Genomic DNA, 24324 nt, shown 5'->3' on the forward strand with positions numbered 1-24324 from the left:
ACTCTGAGAAAATGCAAGCAATTACAAAACAGCTTTTAGATGAAACCAATATCTCAACACCTCTCTTACACTCTGCTTTTACACCTAACAGCCTATGTAGATGTCATTTAAACTCTCAAGTTATGTACTTTTTTCTTAGGTAAAGATATTGCAAAAATCACTCCCATCATTCGCCTTCCTAGTGGAACATTCTGATATTTCTATGGTCAGTTGCCTGTGACACTGATGGCAAACAGTTTTCTGGATGGCCCCTCTTGCATCCACTGTTGCCTTCTGTGGTATATTGATTCAGTTGCCCACCATAAACTCATGTGTTTTGAACACTTGGTACCAAGTGAATGGCAGTTTGAGAAGTGGAGCCTTGCTAGAAGAGATGTGTTGTTGGAGTAAGTGTGGTGCATTGTATTAGTTGTCCTCCACAAACTTGTGTTTGAATGGTTGGTTCCCAGCTGATTGTAATTTTGGAATTGGAGCCTTGTTGGAGGAAGTGTATTGCTGGGAGCCAGTTAATGGGCATTATAGTCAGCTTCTCCTTGCCAGTGTTTTTCACACTCTTCTGCTGCTGTTGTCTACCCGATGTTGGCTAGGAGGTTATGGCCCGCCTCTGCTCATGTCATGGTTTCCCCTACCATCATGGAGCTTCTCCTCAAGTTTGTAATCCAAAATAAACAAGTTCCCTCTCACAAGCTGATTTTGGTCAGGCACTTTCTGCCAGCAATGATTAGCTAACTGCAATGATGTCTTCCCTTTGCTAGAGCTCAGCTCACCCTCTTTCTCCCATTTTCCATCTACTGTGGTTCTGTGGCAGAGGTGATGTCCAGCCTCTGCTCGTGCCATGCTTTTTCTCTTCTATCATGAATCTTCTCCTTGAAACTATAAGTAAAAATAAAAATGCTTCTCCCACCAACTGCTTTTGCTCCAGTGCGTTGGCCCAGCAATGCAAAGGTCATAACAACACCCTCCAACATCAAACTCTTATCATTCTGCTCAGAAACACCTAAAGGTTGTGCATTTTACTCAGAGTAAAGTCTTTATAATAGCTAATGAGCCTCTTTGCTAGTGCTCATCCAGCTATCTGTTGGGCAATGGAAGCTTATTTATTTTCTAATACATCACACGTCAAGGTAAATCATGTTTGCTAGATAATTTAATAAAATTACTAGACAAGGTTGAGAGGCTTACTTTCAATCTCTGTACTTCCCTTGCCACCAAATCTACAATAATGTTTTCAGAGCACAGATGCTCTAGTAGGCCCACTTTGATGAGGCCACTTTTCTCCCCTGCCTTCTCACCCTAGCCCCACTCTATCCACTTCTCAGCTTCTCAGACTACATCTCTAAGACATCCCTTCAACTCACTCTGCTCCCCTGATCTCCCTGGAATTGATAGGAATTCTGCCTCAGTGCTCTCACATCTGCTGTTTCCTGCAAGTTACTGGAGACTTAGCTAATTCTCTCTTCCTATTTCAAACTCAGATCTGGTCTTTTTGGACACAGTATTTAAAAGCATGAATCCCACCTCACCTGAGATTTCCTGATCCTTGTTAGATTGTTCTATCTTTCTATTCATGTGTCTCCCAATAACAATGATTAGGTTTTCTAAATTATGTCTATTCTTTTAGTTTCTGTATTCCTTAAAGTGAGTTCCATGAGGACAGAGGTTTTCATCTGTTTTGCTACCTTATCTATCCCTAAGCCTACAAAAGTTACAACACAATGGTAGGTACTTTATATACATTTCTGACTGTTGAATGGACACATTTTTAACCCCAGTGCTTACCTTTTCACCAGGAAATCCTTCTATGCCTGGCAACCCCATTGCACCTGGTTCTCCCTGTTAAATATGAACAACAGCAGAAAAAGACCCACAAAAGCAATGATCAAAATGTTTCTAAGTATTGGTTCACAAGTAACTTTTCCTTTTAACACTGCCTAATTAGTTTGTAATTTAGCAAGTAAATGATTTCCTCCATTTTCAAACAATGCTTTATTGCATTTGCAATATGAAAATAGTTTGAGAATCAAGCCATTCTCCAGAGAGATATATGTTTTCTGATTAATTATTCTTATTCTGATTAAGAATCTAATCAGAATGGGTCCCTCCAGTCATTAACAACTACAATTTCCATGACAATTAGAATGGGAGGCTGGACTTTAATAAAATTTGCCAATTTGTGAGGTACCTGGGGCTTTCCAGCTTAGCATATAATAAAATTTAACACTTTAAAGAATATATGAAGATGGAGCTCTTGGACCACAGTGCATAAACCATTACCAGAAATGCTTAAAAAGAGGGTGATCCCCCAAGAGCAGCACTTCCAGGAATTCCAAGTCATTACTCAGCAGATAAGCATTGGAATAGGATGGCTAAGTAATTTTCATTAAAAATTATGAATTCTATTGTGTGGACCCATGCTGCAGGTCTTCAAGAAAGACATTTAGAGCTACTAATTTGAATAAATACACATTAGTTCCTTTTGTTCAAGAAAGAATTATAGTGGGAGTTGTCTGATATTTTCTTGTTGAAGAATTACATTTTTTACTGCAAATATTTTCTTATGAGAGTAGATTATTTAAAAGAAAATCACATGCAAAAGTGAGCTTTTAAATTAGATTCTCTTTAATGTATTCTTACACATAAAAGTTATTAGACAGGCTCTCATATCTATTATTATTTACGTCCCTATTACAGACTACTTCACAAGTGGGCATATGACTTGGAACATTTTATGCTTCAGAAACTTTTTTAAATTCCCACTGATATGTAACCTGTCAATCATCCTAATAAAACAGGAAAGATGTTCGGATGTTTATTCTCTGCCTAAGGTCCTGAATTACTAACAAATGAAATGTAGTCTGATTCTTTGTCTACATTTTCTTTTTAAAATTTATTTATTTGAGGGTGATACAGACAGAGAGAAAGAGGTAGACAGAGAGAGTAATAGAGAATGAGTGCATTAGGGCCTCCTGCCACTGCAAGCAAACTCCAGATGTATGGGCCACTTTGTGCATCTGGCTTTACATGGGTACTGGGGAACAGAACCTGGGTCCTCAGGTTTGCAGGGAAGCACCTTAACTGCTAAGCCATCTCTCCAGCCTCTTGTTTACATTTTCAGTAGTCCTTTCTTAGTGTAGAAGAAATAAGCAATTAATATTTGTCTGAAAGTAGCTAATATTTAATTGAAAATTATTTATATGTTAAATACTCAAAGAATTATTAGTATGCATTTTGTCTCGAATCTTGAGTGTCTCCCTCCTCTCGAAGTTCAGAAGCGGGACTCATGGTAGGTGACTGGATTACGAGAGCTCTGACCTCATCAGTGGAGTAATCCTTTATGGATCCATACCTTACTGGACTTTGGGGAAGGGGCTTTCTTACAAAACAAGCCCTCTTTTGGCGTCTGACCACCATGAAGTGTTCCCTGCCTTGAAATTCTGCCTCACCATAGGCACAAAAGATAACTATAAACTGAAACTTCAGAAACAGTTAAAATAAATATTTCCTCTTCCAAGTTGTTTATCCTATTTTTTTTCACAGAGACACAAAACTGACTTAATATCTTGGGGTATGAAGGATACGAGAGGGATACTCTTATCCTGTCCCCTCAAAAGGGTCTTACAGTTTTCTACATTGTGATGGATTTCTATGACCTGAAGAAACATTCTTTCTCCACACAGGGCAACTGGTGGGAGATGAGGAGGATTATATGAGAGTGTTGATACAGGGTCCAAAAGAGCAATTTGAGGGGCTGGAGAGATGGCTCAGCAGTTAAGGCACTTGCCAGCAAGCTAAAGGATCCAGGTTCTATTCCCCAGTACCCACATAAAGCCAGATGCACAAGAAAGTGCATGCATCTGGAGTTCACCCAGGTGTGCCCATTTTCTCCCTTCTGCCTCTTTCTTCTCTCATAAATAAATAAATAAATGAGTAATTTCAGTTTTTTTTCTAGGATAAGTCTGAGTGTTAACATAGTATTTAATTTCATATTTCTGTTGTTGCATTTTACTCAATTCAGACCTCTAAAAGCAGAGAACATTATTCAATTCCTTTTAGTCTTTCTCCTGGGCCTGTTAAGAAATATGAGGCCTCATCTCTTTAAATTTTACTCAAACATGTCTTTATTTTTTTTCCAGTTACTTCTAGCACCTGTGAATTATAATTTATTCTTTGTTATAATACTTTAAGAATGTTCTCGGGCTGGAGAAATGGCATAATAGTTAATTAGCTTGACTATAAAGACAAAGGACCCAATTTCAATTCCCCAAGACCCATGTAATCCAGATGCACAAGGTGGTGCATGTGTTTGGAGTTCATTTTCAGTAGCTGAAGACCCTGGCATGCCAATTCTCTCTCTGTCTCTCTGCCTCTTCCTGTCTCTCAAATAAATAAATAATAAATAAAAATTAAAAAAATAATGTTCTCACCTTAAGGTAGGCTTGATGACTTATATGTAAAGTAGATTACTATAAATTCAAGGCCAGCCTGGGCTACAGAATGAGCTCCAGGTTAGCCTGGGATACAGTGAGTCTTTGCCTTTAAAAAACCAAAAATTAAATTCTTACCTTAATCTGCAATAATTAACATAATAACTTCAAAGACTATGCCAGAAAATTCCTTAAATGCCTAGGTGCACCCATATGACTCAGGAGTTGCTATTTCATGTGTAAGGGGAGGGAAGACTAGAAATAAAATAGTAATAACACAGTAAAAGAAAATTGAAGTAAGAATGAACAATCTAGTTCTAAATGACACAAAACATATGTAATAATATTTAAAAGTTACACCAGAAAGATGACATGAATTATAAAACAAAGGAACTTCTGTGTCATGTATTTGAGGTTCAGCATATAGTACTATAGTTGAAATCACACTTTTAGGAAAAAAACAAATTAACTTTTAATATATAATAACAAAATTAATTATATATAATAGTTTACTAAAAACCTGAACTTTTGGGAGGACACAGGATCCAAGACAAAATGCATGGTAATAACAGATTTGCTAAGTAAACCTTTGCAGGGAAAAGTTTTCCTTAGTTGAATTAATTATCTTCTGAGATAAGCCATTTTATTCTTTGGGTACTAAATATATACATGATTTTTAATTAGGTAATAGCTAGCTACTATCAAACAAATACTAATTTATTACTTTTACCTTAAGGACACACAATGAATACATTAATAATTTAATATACACTAACAAAAACTAAGGTCTTTAACACATTTCTTTGAAAAGTATATTTAGATATTAAAAGTTACTTTCCCTGGTTTGTTCATTTGCTGCTTCAACATTTATTCATAGAGCTTTGCCAATGTTTAGCATAATAAAAAGGCTTTTACATGTTTTTTGAATGGCAACAGAAAGTGGTTTGGAAGTTTGGTTCAGTGTTAGATCCACTGGCGTTCAAATTCTACACTCAAAGGTTAAAGTATATACAGATGAAAATTGAAGGATGGAACATATTCTTGCAAAGAATATGTCAGGAAATTTTGCCAAGGGCTAGAGGGTGTCTAACTGAATTTGGCAGAATTTTAGCAGCAAGGCTCCACAGTGGAGAAGGAATCTGTGAACAATTATCCTTGGGCGGCTGGCAGACGCAAGCTATTTCTTTGCTGAGTGTTGGCCTGTTGTCCCACCTAATATGTGACAGCCTCTATTGCCTGCAGAATAACTGCCCAATACACACAAAATAAATAAACAGTCCTTCACCTTTTTGTTGTTGAGATGTCAAATATATTAAGGAATTTCTCAACTGTAAGTATTCATCTTCCATAATCTACTTAAAATTAAATCCATTATCAAAAGAAAGCTATTGGTAAAGAAGTCTTCCATTTATCAAGGACTTTCTATGTGTCTTTCTACATCATAGAATGAACTTTTCATTCATTCTTTTTTTTTTTTCTTTGCTTTTCAAGGTAGGATCTTGCTCTAGCCCAGGCTGACCTGGACTTCACAATATAGTCTATAGTCTCAGGGTGGTCTTGAACTCACAGTGATCTTCTTACCTCTTACTTCTGCCTCCTGAGTGCTGGAGTTAAAGGTATGCACCACCATGCCTAGCTTTTATTCACTTTTGAGATAAAGAACGCGCACACCCAGGGCCTCTACGCATTGTAAACAGACTTCAGACAAAAGTGCCACCTTGTGCATCTGGCTTATGTAGGAACTGGGGAATTGAACCTGGGTCCTTAGGCTTCACAGGCAAGCACTGATCCATTTCTCCAGCCCCAGAATGATTTTTCAAAATTTTTTTTGTTTATGTTTATTTATTTGAAGGCAAGAGACAGAGAGAGAGAGAAAGAAGCAGATGAGAGAGAGAGAGAGAGAGAGAGAGAGAAACAGAGAGACAGAATGGGCACGCCAGGGCCTCTGGCCACTGCAAATGGACTCCAGACACGTGTGCCCCGTTGTGCATCTGGCTAATGTGGGTCCTGGAGAATCGAGCCTCAAACCGGGGTCCTTAGACTTCACAGGCAAGCGCTTAACCACTAAGCCATCTCTCCAGCCCCCCAAATGATTTTTAAAACACGCTGAGGGAACAAGTACTGACAGCATTAGGACAAATTCATCTTAAAGAATACGTGGCTGGCTTTGCTTCCGTTTCCTGCTAGCTGTCTCTGACCTCTGCTGCACACCTGAGTCCATATTTGCCTGGTCCCTCTTTCAAATGTTAACTAAGACCCTTTTTCTACATGACACAAAACATGGGAACATACATACCACTGGGCCAGGATCACCTTTTGGGCCCTGGAAGAACATCATAGAAAGTCATGTTTAAAAAGTGACTAAAGCACAGACTACAATGAGCTTTTGTTCAGCACACTAGAATAAATGTAAGAATGTTTTGCTTTTGCCATGGTTTGGATTTAAAGATTAAGAAACATAAGTTGATGCACCTTCCAAGAACATGATTGTTTGGATGTTGATTTGGTTCTTATATTTATAATTAAAAAGTGATATTTCCCTGACAATAACATTTTCCATTTAGTGACTTTGAATATTTTCTTAATTTTATTGTTATTGGTTTTAACATATTTCCTCTTGCTGTAAAGTTTACATATATTTATAACATGCATATTTTTGTGAACATGAGAATTTCTCGTTTCTTTTTTTTCCTCCCTCCCCATCACTACCACCTAGCACTTAAAGAGAAACAGCCATACTCACAGGAGGACCAGGTGGCCCTGGATAACTGGGAACACTCATGCCTCCCTTGATCCAAAGGGGAAAAAAAAAAAAAAAAAAAAAAGGAAAGAAAGAACAAGTAAGGAGAACATACAGCAAACTATAATTGGAAAATGACTCTAAATATTTGCAAACGGAAATACCTGGATTTTATACAAGCTGCTCATGCCATTTCCTTCATTGAATGGTGCACCCTGGGGGAAGAAAGAAGTTGCAGAATTACTCTAATATTTAGCATTTTAAACTTTAATCACTGTGTTAAATGGCATTATTCATGTTCTAATTTTGGTTTTTTTTTTCTATTCTATTTTTGAGTGTGAGTTTAAAACAGTAAGTGCCATATCTTAATTTTTACATGTGTTGCTCCTCATGACAGCACATGAAGAAAGAAATGAAGAGACACAGGAGTAGCTTCTGGAGCACGTGGATGCTTTCAGCTGGGTTTGAGTAATGGTCAGGTTTGACAGATGAGACGTTAATGCATTCAGATGAAAATATTATTTGCTCATTAAAATTCAGTTTCTGAATTGCCAATTTGCTGTGTTTACCACCTGCTGACCTCAGGCTATCATGTGGCAGTACTGATGAAGATGTGCAGAGGGAACAATTTAGCTACTGCAGTGTCTCTTCACAGTAAAGCGATTAAGGTAAATGGGAAAATGACTTCATTCTTGACTCTGTGTGGATGTTTCTTCAAAAATATCCTGAAAACAATAGGGAGCAGGAATGTCTTATTATAATCATAAAAAAGAATGTGGATATTAAGTCCTCAAGTAACCAACACTTAAAAAGAATTCATTGTACAGTTCTAAAATACACAGTTTAGTATTTGGGAAAAAAACATGAAATTTTAGTTTGGAAACTATAAAAAAGGGTAATGATACTTAAAAACAATAACTAAATCTGTGCTCCCTTTTTTTTTTTTTTTGGTAATTTTTCACATTTCGATGGCAACTGAAGAAGCCATTCATCCTTTCACCGCTTTGGGACAGTGGTGGGCAGTGATGCTCAGTGAATGCAATTTGCACACATCTTGAAAACAGTGGAGATGGAAGAAAATGCCTTCTCCATTTGTTCTTTATTATTCCTTCCAGTGGCTGAACACATGCTGTATGTTAGAATGCAAAGTTCTGAAGAGATGGAGAACACGTCTGAGGAAGTTTCTCAGGGATAAGTAATCTGTTTTGGCAAAGGAAATAGTTTAAAGAATTCAGAGGCAGGAGAAAGATTTCTTTAGTTTGCCTTAAAATCGTAGGCCCCTTTCATAATCTCATGATATATTTTCTGTTCTTTCACTGGGGCAAGGAAAATATTTTAGAATTCTTGCCAAGAGAGAAAGAAACAGATGAATGGTTTCGTCTGTGTGCACCTGCTCTCTTCATGTAATGTGCTCTTTTCAGAAAGTCATGCTAGACACTGTACATTCTCTGTTGAATTTGGCATCTTGAATTCCTAAGAGGTGGTGTACAAAAGAATGATAAACTTGGACTTGAGCTCTGCTGCGATTTGAACATGGCCCCACATGAGGGCAGACTTGCCACAGAAAGAGGCGCCTTTTGTCTCCATAGCCTCCTAGACAGAGTATGTATTTGTCAATTACCAGCATAAAATATCCATTACTCTTCTATATCTTGTTCACTGGGTGCATGACATATTTACTTAGAATATATTCATCCTGTATACTAGTTATAATTACAAATTGCAATTGCATTATATGTAATACACACACATACACACACATACAATAACTTTCATTGTCAGAAACAAGTTTTTTGTAAGCTCTTTTTCTTTATTTTTGGTGTATTGAGAGGGGCATGCATGTAGAGATTAGAGGACAACTTCTCTCACTGTTGTGTTTTCCAGGAAGCTGCTCTACAAGCTGCAGAAAATTCTCCTGTTTGCTTCTCATCTTCTCTATAGGCATACTGAGATTCTAGCATCTGACATTTAAATGGGTCTGGAGAGCCAAAGTCAGGTACTCATGTTTATGCACTAAGAGTATTATCCATTGTCCACTGAGATATCTCCCCAGCTCAAGGGCCTTTATTCTCTGAGAAGGAGGCTTTTGCAGGTCAAATGATGCTCCGTGTATTCCCTGGGCAGAAAGTGGTACTCCAGGTGCATAATACATGCCAACTTCATGGAAAGGAAGCCCCTACTATACAAATCTGCGCACTGCAGACTTTGGCTGGACAAAGGAGGGAACAAAATAGGTGTCCCCAGTGCTGCATTGATTGTACATGCGTACAAACACACACACACACACACACGAAATTCTGAAGACTTATTATTGGAAGTATCTGAATGTAATCTTACCCTTGAGTGCTCTAAGTCATAAGTAAACACGAGGATTAAGTTTGAAATCTAAAACAACTCACAGGTGGCCCAGGTGGTCCAGGTTTTCCAGGAGGTCCCTCGCTGCCCTGCAGGAGGTACATAGGCCAAAATCAGTGGCTTAGACATTTCTACTCCAACTTTATAAACCTCAAAGAACCATTTTGTGTAACCACTGTGATTTGACATTTTGTTTCTGCCTTTAATAGTGTTATTCTGCTTAGCTTTCTCTTTAGCCTAGTAAAAATATATTTCTACACCCCAGGAAAGGTGAATACTTTTCTTCATGTCCATCCAGATTCTTGCTGGGTGGGCTTTTAGGGGATGAAGCTGATTTTCAATGGAGCCAGACCAGCCTGGTGATCCTGGTCTGGGCTGTGAGTACAGCTGGGGAATTTCTCCTTTCATGCATTCATGGGGCTCATATGAGCAGGTTGTGGACTCTGGGGTTGTCGCTGTCTCAATTAGTTTTCTCCCCCTTTTTAAGCCTTATTGGTACTACTTACAGCTCTTGAGAACCAGAAGGAGCATTGAAGTAATTTAACCAAAGTATAAAATTACTTCTGGAATTGTGTCTGCAGGAGGAAAAATTTCTTCTTCTTTTTTTTTTTTTTTTGTTAATATCAAATATAACCAAGTCAGACATGTCCTGTTGAATGGAAGTGGCTGGTATAAAACTACTTAAGGGAAATGGTCTATACGATTTAAACAGCCTTAGAGTTTTGCTGACAGAAGATACAAATTGAAAATGGAAGTTTAAAAAATGCATTCAAATTGAAAGTTGAAAATATAAAACAGTTTTTGGCCCATATAAACAGTTACTGTTGTCCCTTTAGTTTGTAAAGTTGCTGCTATAATTGCTTCTTAAATAACCTCATATTATCTTTTAACTCCTGCTCTTTTAGGGAAAGTAGCAATGAACGGTTAACTAAAAAATACAATCCAGCTGGGTATGGTGGCCTTTCACCCCAATCCCAGAACTCAGTAAGCAGAGGTATGAGGACTGTTGTGAGTTCAAGACCACCCAGAGACAACATAGTGATTTCCAGGTCACCTTGGGCTATAGCAAAACCTACCTCAAAAAACAAACAAACAAAAAATAATGGACTAAAATATAATGCCCTCTTGGGCCTTTTAAGAGATGTTAAGTCCATTTCCAAAATTGATTGATGATTTAATTCCAATACTTAGCCACTTTTCTGGTAACAAGGGAAACATTATAAAACTGTATATTTCTCAATGAAATATAAACTATGAAGTTTATCACACAATGAATCTGAGAATGCATGAAGCTGAGCAAGGATGTTATAGCCTTTCTCAAACTGCTTTGATGGAGTCTGCCTCCCTCATACACATCCTGATCTGCTGACCGCTCACAGTGCCCTTCAGAGAATTCTGTCATAGTTTTCATGTGTCAACAAACAATATGTGCCTATTGAAAAGGCTTCTTTTTTTCCCTCTGGCATAATTAAAAGTCATATTTTCATTCTAATTTGTAGCCCTAAGCTCATCTCAGTGTGGAATTCCTATTAACTTCAAAAGCCAGTTTATGACTGAATAATTTCCAATGAGAACAGAGAAAAAAGGCTGGTGGGACTGGGCAAGCTTCTCAGGATATTAACAGACAAAAGAAAATGTGCTGAAGGTCTCTAGAATAAGTACGTTGTTTCCTTTAATTTCTGGAGGAATTTTTTTTTTTCCCCCTTGATGCCATTATGGTTCATTTGGGTCAGGAAACTTCTCTTCTGACAAATGTTTTGAAGATACTTAAGTGGCTCACGTGGATCCTTGATTCTATTTCCTTAATCACTTACTTGTTAGCTTTGCCTGGACTAACATTGGAATGCTGTGTTAGATCTTAAACCAGGAAAGCCTGTGCAGTCTTCCTTCCTCACAACTCTGCTCCTAGTCCTCCCGACCTCAGCACTGCAATAGTCTAATTGACAGCCATGATGGTGAATCTTCACTGTCAACTTGATGGGATTTAGAATCACCACGGCAACATGCATACTTGGGTGTGTTGATGAATGTGTTTCCAGAAAGGTTTAACAGAGCAGGGAAGACCCATCCTGACTGAGGGTGTCACTATCACATGGGCTGGACTCCTAGGCTGAATAAAAAGGAACAGAAAAGCTGAGGACTGATGTTCATCTCTCCCTGCTTTCTGAGTGTGGAGGCAATGTAACCAGCTGCCATATGTTCCTGCGCCCATGACTTCCCCATCATGATGTGCTGAACTCGCAATCTGTGACCCAAAATAAACCCATTCTTTCTTCCTTCCTCCATCCCCCCTTCTTTCCCTACTTCCCTCCCTTCTTTCCATAAGTAGCTTTTGTGAGATATTTTGTCACAGCATTAAGAAAATAACTTATAAATACACTGGCCTACCCAGGAAGCATGTTCCTTAGTGAATTCCCCTATGATGTTCTAGAGACTGCAATCTCAGAGTGTCTCAACAAGCTGTTTGATTATTGTACTATGTCCTGACAGCCAGCAAGGTGTCTGAAGCAAGGAAGCCTGATCTTGGTCAAGTTTCTGTGTCCTGTACCCCAAAATTCATAGGATGAAGTAGAAGGTAGGGCCTCTGAAAGATTAGGTCATATGGTAAAACTTTCATAAGTAGGATTAGTACCCTTATAAAAGCCCAAGAAAGCTTAGTTGCCCCTGAATTCTGCTGATAACACACCTAGAAATTGCCTTGTGAACAACAAAAAAAGTTCCTACCAGCCACCAAACTGCTAGTTCTTTGGTTAGGAACCTTTCAGAACAGATGCTGTTTATGAATCATTCAATGTCTAGTGTTTGGTTATTGAAGGCTGAACAATCCTAGAGTATACTTGTGACTGGAACTCCCTGGTACAAAGCAATCTACTTGGACCCCTTCAGAGGCTGGCTCCACTCACCCTTCCATATAAATGAAAGCCTGGTTTCTGAGTCCAGCTTGGTCATATGCTTTTCCTTTCCTGTAGGAACCTTTATCTCCAGTGTTCAACCCAACTCCTATACCTACATATGTGAATAGCCACTTCTGCATATAATTTCTATAGGTATGTTGTGCTTCATCTATACATCTCTTGGTCAGTGGTCCCACCCTGGCCCTAAGCAAGCCCCATTTCAGACAGCATCTGAGGGTTTTCTTTAGTACCTTGTCACCTTTTGCTCCAGTGGGACCAGGGTGTCCCATTCTTCCCACCAAGCCCTGTAAAGCAGAAAGCTAAGTTTGTTATAGAAGTAACCACTAAATGCTCAAAAGGTATTGGAAGATGGTTACTAAAACTCGCCTATTTGGAAGGTCATTTGATGCTAATTAAATCAGTTCTACAAGCTTATATTTCTTCAGGCTGATACAGCAGCTGTATCCTGCTGATAAGCCCTTTGAAGGGTAAAATTTGTATTTGTGGTTGCTTTTTCACCTTGGCCAACCACATTTAATGACCTTAATTGGAACCTTTTGATACATTTAAGAATCTGGTCTTGCTGTTTAAATGGCAATTTACATAACATTATGTCTTTCTAAATGAGGTATAATTTTGGTAGTGATGAACATTTTAAATACTCTAAGACTCGGCAGAATTACAATGTGCATACTGAGTTATGTGATCTGCATTTCCCAAGGGAAAAATAAAATTTAATTTTAATTTTTCTTTTCTAAGAATAATGGTAGTTATAATTTTCATGGTTCTATCCATGGCTCTTGTTCATAACTTAATTTTCCTGTACCCTCTTAAGTCCACTACCTACTGAGGTAAAAGTATACAGGATAAAATTTTAATTATAGTAAATTCATGGATCAAAACATGAAGGAGGGGCTGGGAAGACAGCTCAGCCCTTATAGGTGCTTGCTTACAGAGCATGAAGGAATTACTACATTCCTACTTGTGAGATAATTATTTTATGGGTATAGTAACTTTAAGAAGGCAAAGAACAGAGAAGATGAGGAATAAATTGAGTGGTTAGATATAGCAATTTAAAATGTATTATGTGGGGCAAACTTATACCAAAAAAAAGTGTAGCTAGCATACAAGTTCAACTGTTTATGCTGTCTGTTATCTGCCAATTGAACTTTAAATTGCTTACAAGTAGACTCTGAATAAGTGACTGGGTTTGGCAGGTAGCCCAGATTCTCTTCCAGAAAAAAAAAAAAAAAAAAAAAAGGAATCCAAAGGCCAAAAGGGATGGTGAATGGCTAGATTAGATAGAATTATTAAATTCATATATAGAAATAAAATCTGATAATCTTTAGCTCACTTTTTTTCTCTAGGAAGTACTAAGCTTGTCTTTGGAACTGATTATTTCTTCTAAGGCGAGTGCCAAAAATTATAACTAAAAAGAAAATGTTCTCTTGTATCTAATTTCTTCATAGTACTGACTTACATTGTTTTCTGGCTTGGCAGAATTCTGATGACAACTCTACAGGTCACTGCAAAGCTTTAAGTAATCCTAGATGAAAGTAGGATGAGACTACCTTTCTAGGAACTACCTGGACAATTGACAAAGAAACACACATACACACACACACACACACACACACACAAATCAAAGGTGATGAGATATATTGATTCACTTTGCATCATTTCTGCAGGTCTAAGCTGTGAATTTTAACAGATACTCACAGGAGGTCCAGTTGGGCCTGGAGCACCTGGCATGCCTGGAATTCCTTGAAGACCCTAGAAGTGAAAAGTCCTACCATAACATTTGTTATAGAGAACAAGATATTTTAGTCAATCCAATATTTTAAAAATATTTTCATTTATTTGTGAAGAGAAATAATAGAGAGAGAAAGGAAGAGAGAGAGAAATATAGAACAGTAGCGTGTGTGTGCATGAGTGTTGTGGTAGGAGGATTGCTGTGAGTTCAAGGACAGCCTGAGACTACACAGTGAATTCCAGGTCAGCCTAGGATAGAGAAAAAACCTACCTCAAAACAAACAAACAAACAAACAAACAAAAAGATGTACTTCCTTTATCAAATATGCATTTTATATTGCCAAAGAAGTATCTGTCAGAAGTTCTTTCCCTTCTACTATTATGAAAGGTGAATTTTTATGCACACTATAAATAATAGGGGATGTGGCTGTGGTAAAATGACTGCATCTTTATTTATTAGGTTTCTACAACACTGAGCTGGATCAAGGTTCTTTGCATCAGTTGGATCAAGGACAATGCTCAGAGTCTGTCCATCCAGGGCAAAATTAGATCACGTTTATTCATGTGGTATGATGGGAAGAAATGCTGGAAGACTGTCCTTCAGAATGCTGGAACACCTTGTGTAGTAAGTCTTGGGCAAAAATCTTGTGGAACTTTGTATTAAATAATGTAGATATTCATCAAGATTAAATCAGACCCATGGGCATGGCACGCTCTGTGTGTGTGTGTGTGTATGTGTGTGTGCACATGCATACATATACCCATGTGCATGTGTGGACTAGTCATACCAATATGATTGACTGGGTCTTTTAATTTTCCTACCATTACATTACCCTTATGAATTTATAAATGAATGTATAATTTTATAAGTGGAAAGGAAACTTTCAACTGGGAATGATATCTTTCAATGATTGAAGTCTATGCATGCTGCATTCATGAAAACTTTATCTTAATACCTATATTTCCATACAGCTCTCTCCATATGTACATATATAAAATATTCACATACACATATGTTCAATTTTTGCTACTTTCAGTCTCAACTCTATCTAGAGAGTCTGAATGAGTTTTGAGGTAGTCTAATTTATAAGCTTGGGACTCATTAACCTTTGATGGACACATTAAACTTTAAAATAAGCCTCAGTACATAAATAAAAAAGCCTCATTCTCAGCATTTTTTATCTGAACAATCTGAAATTTTGCAGTAAGAGTAAAAGTTGCTATGGATACATAAAGGACAATAAGATAATTTTAGAAGACAAGATAGTCATTAAAAAGACAAATAGATATTCAAGAGTAGCCAGTCAGTATAGCATATAGTGTCAAACTAAAATGCAAATTAAAATTTATTCTATAGATATTCAGGGATAATGAAAGGAAGTCATTTGCTTATTTTGATATTTTGATTGAAGGTCTCATTAAGTTGGTATAAAATTATTCATTGTGCTGTGGCTATAATTTATAGCTTGTAGAATTTTTTATGTCTTATTTACCAGTTATTATCATGAAACATTTTAAGAAGACATGCATTACAAGGAAGAATATGCTCTGGCTAGGAAAGGTGGGTCTTGTTCTATTAGCATCTAACAAGTTACTGCTGTGAATAGTGTAACAAACTGTTAAAAATGTAGAGGATGTCTCTTTTATAAGACTGACTGACAAGCAATTCTTATAAGTCTTCCAAAAGATTAAATTGAAGATATTAAATTAGTAGTCCCCAAAGATGTGGGCTGTCCCTAGGTATCATTCCCATAAAAATATTTTATGTTTTTTAAGATTAGAGATTATGTATATCTGTCAAAACAGTGCAGCCTATTGGCCAGTTGGAAATGCATATGCTCTTGGTCAAAGTTTTATTTATTTAAACAAATCAGTCAACTAATGTCAGGTGATATCTGAGTCCAAGTAAAGGACAAGATTATGTTTGCTATTCTTAATCTGTCTGAGAGACAAAATTGCATAGCTTTGTTCCTTTTAAGGATCTAAGTAAGTCATTATGTTAGTCCACGTTTATTCATATTATCCTTATGAGGGCTGGGGAGATGACTCAGTGGCTAAATGTGCTAACTTGCAGTCTGCCTGTTCTCACATTATCTTTGTGTGTGGACAGCAAGGAAAAATAATATCCTGAACTTGCTGGAATGGTGTAAAAACTTCGTGTACTCCATGTCAAAGAATCCACTAAGGGTAGCATAAAGAGGTATTCTAAATAATGGAGGAGCTAGGCAGGGTGGTGCACACCTTTAATCACAGCACTCTACTCAGGAGGCAGTGGTAGGAGGATCACTGTGATTTTGTGGCCTCCTTGTGACTATAGTGTGAATTCCAGGTCAGCATGGACTAGGGTGAGATCCTACCTCAAGAAAAAAATAAAACAAAACAAAACAAAAAAAAAAAAAACGAGTAATATTAACAATGGAGTAAGCTCTAATGTAAGGCAAAGTACCTTGCAGAATCAGTAAAAATTAATTTATAGTGAATTTACAGAGTCACTCATAAAAAGCTCAAATTCCAATTATATTCTGATCTGTTCATTATTATGTTCTCACTGGCCTCTTGAGGTACCAACTGAATCTAGGCAGTCAAAGTGCTTTTATTGTTCAGATCAATTATTGTATTTATCTTTTAGTGAAAACTTCAGTGGAACTTGAGAAAGCAAAAAACCCATTAATTCTTAATTATATAATAACAAATGCCTTTAATGTTTTGTTTAGAAATGGAAATAAATGTTATATTTCTCATTATTTAATTATTAACTTGAAAAAACCTCAAGCCAAATCTTGAAGCTTTTTCAAACACAATAATGTTAATTAAAACCAATAATAGATGGAGATATCTTGTCATATGAAATATGACTCTAGCCAGAAAAATGATCTGTGTTCTAGTGTTAAAATTTTCTGCACACACATCAAGGTTAATATATGCCAGATGGCTGCTTACTTTCATTAAGAACTATTAGTATCAAAATTGTTTAAATCAACAGCCATTCATCATTCTAATAGGTTTTTGTAAGAGTTAATGTGAATGATGCAGGCTACCCTGAGCATCACTGTGGCTAAGATCAGGAAATTACACCATTATCTCAAAAGCAGGTTTGACTTGGATCCTTAGTTCTAGGGGTGAGCTGCAGGTTGAAGCAATGTGAAACAGAAACCCCACAATGAATACATTAACTATGTGCATTAATGTTCTTGTCTCTAAATCTGGATCAGTGGTGATGACCATGTGTAATTATTTTAAAATGAGTTAACATTTTACAATTACCTAGTGTTTGTTTCTACTGATTTTAGTGCTAATTATGAGCTACTGACAAAAGCAGTGCCTTCATTGCATCATCAAGAGAAGCACTAGGGAACATTTATCAGAGAAGACTCTTACCTCATCTCCTTTCTCCCCAGGTATTCCAGGGTAGCCCCGTTCTCCTTTGTTGCCCTGAAAAGATGGTGAGTTTAGCTAAAATACTCAATCATTCTATTATCTTCTGGAATAATGGAAAGAATATCTCATCAGAACATCCAGAGCATGCAATTTGGGTGGGTGCAGGGACAAACCAAGAGGCAACATTTGTGAACAGCATTGCTCCCATCTTACTAAAATAGGCTTTATTAAAAGTCATAGGGGTTTCTGTTTTCACACAATCGAAAATTCAACAGAGGACTTTCTTACCTTTGGTCCCTCTCGGCCTGGGATTCCAGGAGGACCCCGTGGCCCTATATCACCCTAGAGGACAGAGGAGAACTCTAAGCACGCATTCTGTGTACTTCAGGGTCCACGGGCATGCAGCCAGCCTCTTACCTTCCGGGCTGCAGAATCATACTTCCCAGGCTCCCCAACTCTTCCTTCATCTCCTTTGTGGCTTTTCAGCCCAGGAACATTAGCTTGGCAGTTGCCACAGTAGTTCTAGCAGGAATAAAGACAATTACTGGGTTTTGTGAAAGTCAGGCTTGGTCTGACCTGAAGTTCTGTTTGAACCTTTGGACACTGTGGTAATTAGAGTTAATTCTACTTTCAGAAACTTATCTGTCCAATTCTAAAAGATAACTTTTTGAGGTAAACACTTTGACAAAACTAATCAATAATCTTTATTGATTATGTTTGGGAAATTTTACTATAAAAAAATCTCAGATAACATTTTAAAGGGAAATTCTGAGTAAATGAAGAGAACCCCAAAATTCAAGAGTACCATCTGAGTTTTAATTCCTTAGGAGCATATCTAAAGGGGTGACCTACCTTAAAGTTTAGAATAACCAGCAAGATTATAGAACTCACAAAACCAGTACCTAAAGCTTTTTATGAAAAAAAAAAAAAAAAGGAAATATAGGTGGGAAGAAAAGATTTCTAACTTGGAAGCAAAACTTGTTGGAAAACACCCCAGCAAGTTTACAAACACTGTATTTGTTGCAGGTACTCTTGTGAGGAATAGGCACTTGAGTGACTTGGAAGAGACCGGGAGGTCAATTCCAAGAGGAGATAGGAAATCTAAGTGGAATTACCTTTCCATCGCCTTCTCTGTAACATTTAGCTGATCTGTAAAGGGTTGAATTTAAGGGTCTGTGCTCATAAGATAAACCTAAGTCTTATCACATAGCTAAGGAAGAAATATCTGTGAAAAGTCCTTATGGAGGCTTATTTTTAAGTAAACTGTTTGAATATGACTAGGGAAGGGTGATAATAAGAAACTGTCTGGAATAGTTTAAGAGTTGATAGAAAGTAGGAGATTATAAGTCCTTATTTATTTTTTTCATTGTTTTCAATGATGGGAAGACTCTTTGAAGAAAAAGGGAAGTGAAGACTGATATTGATAAAAAGTTGGCAAGTTAGGCTCAAGTTATTCATATCCAATACTTTGGTACTGTAAGTATCAATACAAGTCTGGTTCCCAAAAGTATTTCCTTGGAACCCACTGGGTATAATACTGAAAGGGCTGTGAGGTGAATTGTTTCAGAAATGTTGACTAAGCATACTGGTAATACATCTTAGAGGCTGGATATGTGACAGGAAGCCAGAGTTATGACACTGTTTCCCAAACTAGTTTTTGGTGGTGGTGGTGGTGGTGGGGTTGAGGTATTTGAATAAATACAATAAGCCATCTCTCCAGCCCTATAATTTTTATATTACAGGATAACAGATGCTAGGACAATTGTTGGTTTGGAAACTTTTATACCTCATTTTGTAAAATCTCATTATATAAAACTTGACCTTGTAAGCTACCATCTACTGAGCAATACCGGCTTTCATCCTGAGGCTGACCACAGAAGATACATGGCCAGTGTGATTAAATACCCAAGAAGAGAAAGTTGCTCCAGAGGAGGCAGGATCCACCCAGAAATGCCCATGACTTCATGACTTCTCTGGGGCTCACCTCAGAGCTCCTCTCCCCCTCCTCAATACCCAAAATATGAGACTGAGAAAGAAGGGTATGAAAGGATTGGTATAAAAGGCACAAGTCACATCAAGACATGCTTTCTTTTCCATCTGGAAGATATTATGTCATTGAAATGTTTAAGCTAAGCAATTCATTAAATTCGTTATAAAAATTTCCTTTCTGACGTTCTAGCACCTTGACTCATTATTTCTTTTATAGCAATACCATACCTTCAGCAAGACGCCAATGTCTCCCAAGAGAGGAAGTGCACTCTGTGGTGAAAGAGAGAGACACACAAACAGATGGACATATGCATATACATGAGCAGGACATGTTAGAAATTTAGACTCTAATAACTTGCTTTTGAGTTCCTCAAAATGCCATGTCGGTTGAAATTTGGGGCATGGGGCCTCTAGAGTCTGTCAGTTTCTCTGGCTTAGCATTGATTCATGGCAGGGAATTAACATATAAAACTGACAGTAGAAAGATTGTTTATAACATCGGAAGGTCAAGGCCACTCTGGACTAAATGTCTTGGGAAAATAACAACAACAACAAAAACACATTTAAGAAAGCCTTTAGTTGGCTTAAGTGTAGAAAATAGACACCTAGGGAACATGGGCTGTGCTTTTAGAGAAATACTCTGTAACCCCAAGTAACCCAACATGATCCCCAGATGATGCACACATGGTCCACTCTGCAACAGAGTTAAAGAAAGTCTGCAATGTGCCTTTCCATGAGCTTACAAAGGTGCATGAGGTCCAAGCACTATGGGGGTAGAGAGAATCTGTGAGGCTCAGAGCAGAGAGGGCAGATTCAGATTTTATTACTCATTTTTTTTTGTTTGCTTTTTTGAGGTAGGGTCTCACTCTAGCTCAGGATGACCTGGAGTTCACTATGGAGTCTCAGGGTGGCCTCAAAATCTTGATGACCCTCCTACCTCTGCCTCCCAAGTGCTAGGATTAAAGGCATGTACCACCATGCCAGGCATACACAAAAATTTTAATACAGAGGGTGGAGAGATGGCTTAGTGGCTAAGGAACTTGCCTCCAAAGCCTTAGGATCCAGGTTGAATTCCCCAGTATCCAAGTAAGCCAGATGCACAAGGTGGCACATGCATCTAGAATTTGCTTGCTGTGGCAGGAGGCCCTGGAACACCCATTCTCTCTCTCTCTATTTGCCTCTTCATCTCTCTCCCTCCTCCCCTCCCTCTTTCTCTCAAATATAATATTTTAAAAAAATTAATACAATGCCTTTAACCATAAGGCCTCTCAAATTATAGCTGTTAGATTTGAGGCTATTTAAAGGGATTCCACTGTCACTCATAGCATAGTTTAACCTAAAATAAAACTGTGGAACATAGATTCAGTGCCTATACTCATTTTCCAAGAGCCTGCTCAATCCAATTTTCATAATTGAATCATGTCAACAGTTTACAGCCACCAATAAATGGATGGATACCATGTTGCAGGTGACTTACCTGCACACTTTCACTTAGAAAAATGAAATTTATTTCGTCACTAGCGCTAGAAAGCACTGAAGTCATGGATATATATTTTATCTCAGTTTTTCCAAGGAACTGAGACATTGTATTGCTAAGGTTCAGCCTGGGGCAAAATTGTACAGCTGAATTATACCCTTAGGAAATGAGTATTCATCACACACCCAATCATGCTGACCTAGCCTGAATTTTTTTCTCCCCTCTACAAAATAATGGGGATAAACAAAATCACCAAGCAGTCACTGAGCATTCTAATTAGTTTGGACAGCAAAAATTGCTTGGTAGGCTGTTTGGCTTCTGGGTGCATTCAAGAGACATAAATCAGGAGAAGTCTGAATACATACCGGGTCACCTGGGGGGCCTGGCAAACCTGGCTTTCCATCTTTCCCTGGAGTGCCCTGAAAACACAGGCACCATGTTTAAACTGTTGCAAGTTGGCATAGGTGCAGATTAAAATAGGGATTTTGGGTGGGAGAAGGTAAAGAAATCCTTACGTCATTCCCTGGGGTCCCTGGAGCCCCTGGCAATCCAGGAAGACCTCGAGGACCCTAGAAATGGAAGGCAATAAAAAAAAAATGGTGACTTAGGACAGTCTGTTGAGTAATTGCCCTCAATTAAGCAAACCAGATTTATTGTAATGAATAATTTAGTTAAAGGAATTCACCTGAATACCTGGCTCTCCAGGTCGTCCTTGGGAGCCCTGGGTAAAATGAGATACAATTATCAGCATTCAACCAGTCATATCCATAAATCCCTGTGACAATGGGATTTTGCACCTTGTACACTCTGACAGCTCTATACGTCCTTCATTTCAGCATTCGTAGGCTGCTGGACATGATTTCCAGTAGTATTTACCTAATTCATCAAATGCCTATTTCTAGAAGCACCATGAATTTGCCTGCCTACCGGGGGATGTTCTCTCACTCACAGGTGTACAAGCTATGCATCCAGATTCTCTGATCAGAAGCCGACTGTCCACAGGGGTCAGTCGCTTGGGGCTGCCTCCTTTCTTTTCTCTACTTTGACTCATTTCTCTCTGAAGACAAAGCCAGAATCCATGTGCATTTGGTGGGATTAGGAAGCCAGACGCGGATGTTTAGATTTTTCTACTTCTGAAAAGTTGGGGGACTCTTGCAGAATCTCCGCATTAGGCTCCAGGGTCATGTTGCTGCCTCTCTCTCCACAGCTCATCTGCTTTGCCCTCTGCCCAGAATGAATGATATCCATCTCACACCGCTATGCCTACTCGCTCTCCGTCCATAGATACCTGAATCCAAGAGGGACAGCCCCTTTCTACCAGCTATCACTGACCTCATCCTGACACCAGTCAGGGTGTTTCTGGAACCAGCTGGTGTCATTTCTGGTTGATTCTCTGGGGAGGATTTTGTAGATCTCATCTTGTATTATTACAATTACTATTATTACTATTTTATTTAGCTCTTTCTCTTAGGAATAGAGACTGTTTTCTTTTTTTTGTTTTGTTTTGTTGTTGTTGTTCTTCTATTCTTTTACTGGGCCATGAAGCAGCTTCTTATCCACCATTTTATCCAGACCCCTTTGATAACTTTTGACTTTATTTAATTTTCCATCACCTATGGCCTTTATACATTTGTTGTTATAGTTTGAATGTGTGCCTCCCAATTCCTGGTATTGTAATCTTAGCTTCTAAATTCATGATATTATATTTTGTAGGAAGTTAGTTATAATTAGATTAGGTCAATAGAATGGGTCCCATATGATGGTATTATTGGCTTTATAAAAGAGCAGAAGGCCATACTAGCAAGTTGGCTCTACCTCATATTGAAATGCCCTCAGCCATGTTGCACTGTGGCAAGATTGTCTTCACCAGATCTGGCACGATGCTATTGGTCTTATCAGTCTCCAGAAATGTGAGCTAAACAAACCTTTATTCTTTATAAAATACCCAGTCTCAGGTATTGTGTTATAGTGACTGAATGTGAATGAAAATATTTACCCTGAAATATCAAACACAGACATGCACAACACATTCAATCACCATTTTTCTCTTTCTTTTAAATTTCATAACTTAATTTCAAGGTTCTATAATACTGTGATATAATGAAAAAATATATTTGGTTTCTGCCTTTGATTCCTTACAAAATCCTTAACAATAGGTTTGCTAGGAAAAGTTTGTTGTTAATTCTGGTCCTTGGTACAACTCCTTGGAGTGTCATTTCTTTTTGGTTCTAATGAGTCAACTCTTTCCTCTTCTTTCCCTCTCCTCCCTTCCATATTCCTGTCCTCCTTCTTCACCTTCCCTCCCTCTTTCTCTTTCTCTCTCTTAGAGTAGGTCTTGCTCTATGTAGCCCCTGGCCTAGAACTATGTAACTCAGTCTGGCTTCTAACTCGCCATCCTGTTGCCTCAGCTTCCCAGGTGTTGGGATTCCAGGTAAGATCCACCATGCACAGCGATTCTTTGTACATACTTGATTCTTTCTGAATATTAACTTCTTTTTTTAAATTAACAATAGGCAATTATGGTTAATAACTTAGCATAGGCACTTATAACATCTTAGAAACGTGGATTGTGTTTTTTAGTATCTAAATAGACGTGCAAAGCATTGTATGATTGTGTCAGATCAGAAATCAGTGTATCTATATCTCAGTAATATTATCTGACTAGAAGATAATAATAGTCACATGATTGTAACTTAAATGTCCACAAATGCTCTCTGGATAGTATATTCATTTGTACTCCCTCCTCTGCCCTTTCTATTGTTTCTTGCTTATTAAGAGTTGACATTGGATTTTCCTTGACCATATTGTAATTAATAGGGTTGGAAGAGCTCCACTGAATTTCACTTACTGTTCTGCCAGGACTTCCTGTTCCTGGTGGGCCTGTGTCACCTGGGGCACCATGGACACCTGGCAGTCCTCGTTCACCCTGCAGAATAAGGGGGAACCTGTGAGTGCAAGGCTCAAGAGGCATGGGGTATTGGTCATATTAATTCTTTATAAATTAGCGAGGATATTTATAGTATACCTTTGGTCCACGAGGACCAGGTGCTCCAGGATTTCCATCTAATCCCTGAAAGGGGGAAATGGAGAGGTGACTATGTTTACTTTCTTAAATAATTATAAACACTCTATGGCTCATTATCTTTCACATTCCATGAGCAAGCCTTCTGTAAAAATGAATAAAGGGTACAGAACAAATGTCAGCAAGTTCTGTAACCTGCTGTGTAATTTCCCTTTTTTTGTATAATTCACTTCAGAGTGAGAAGTTTCTATCTACAAAATCAGTTATTTGATATTCAGAATTACTGTCATTGT

General features: G+C 38.0%; 1 protein-coding gene across 1 annotated transcript in view; it reads right to left on the reverse strand.

Annotated features, from left to right (window-relative positions):
- Col19a1 (collagen type XIX alpha 1 chain) overlaps nt 1-24324 on the reverse strand; it is a 332428-nt gene that overhangs the window by 35408 nt on the left and 272696 nt on the right. The window contains exons 25-40 of the mRNA XM_045156777.1: nt 24035-24079; nt 23858-23935; nt 21695-21730; nt 21525-21578; nt 21375-21428; nt 19761-19802; nt 17961-18065; nt 17832-17885; nt 17544-17597; nt 14133-14186; nt 12665-12718; nt 9564-9608; nt 7329-7379; nt 7168-7212; nt 6721-6747; nt 1780-1833 (exon numbers count right to left, since the gene is read on the reverse strand). Coding sequence (XP_045012712.1) covers nt 1780-1833; nt 6721-6747; nt 7168-7212; nt 7329-7379; nt 9564-9608; nt 12665-12718; nt 14133-14186; nt 17544-17597; nt 17832-17885; nt 17961-18065; nt 19761-19802; nt 21375-21428; nt 21525-21578; nt 21695-21730; nt 23858-23935; nt 24035-24079 — 852 coding nt within the window. The remainder of the gene's footprint in view (nt 1-1779; nt 1834-6720; nt 6748-7167; nt 7213-7328; nt 7380-9563; nt 9609-12664; nt 12719-14132; nt 14187-17543; nt 17598-17831; nt 17886-17960; nt 18066-19760; nt 19803-21374; nt 21429-21524; nt 21579-21694; nt 21731-23857; nt 23936-24034; nt 24080-24324) is intronic.

This window comes from Jaculus jaculus, chromosome 8 (genome assembly GCF_020740685.1).
Source record: "Jaculus jaculus isolate mJacJac1 chromosome 8, mJacJac1.mat.Y.cur, whole genome shotgun sequence".
NCBI classification, from domain to species: domain Eukaryota; kingdom Metazoa; phylum Chordata; class Mammalia; order Rodentia; family Dipodidae; genus Jaculus; species Jaculus jaculus.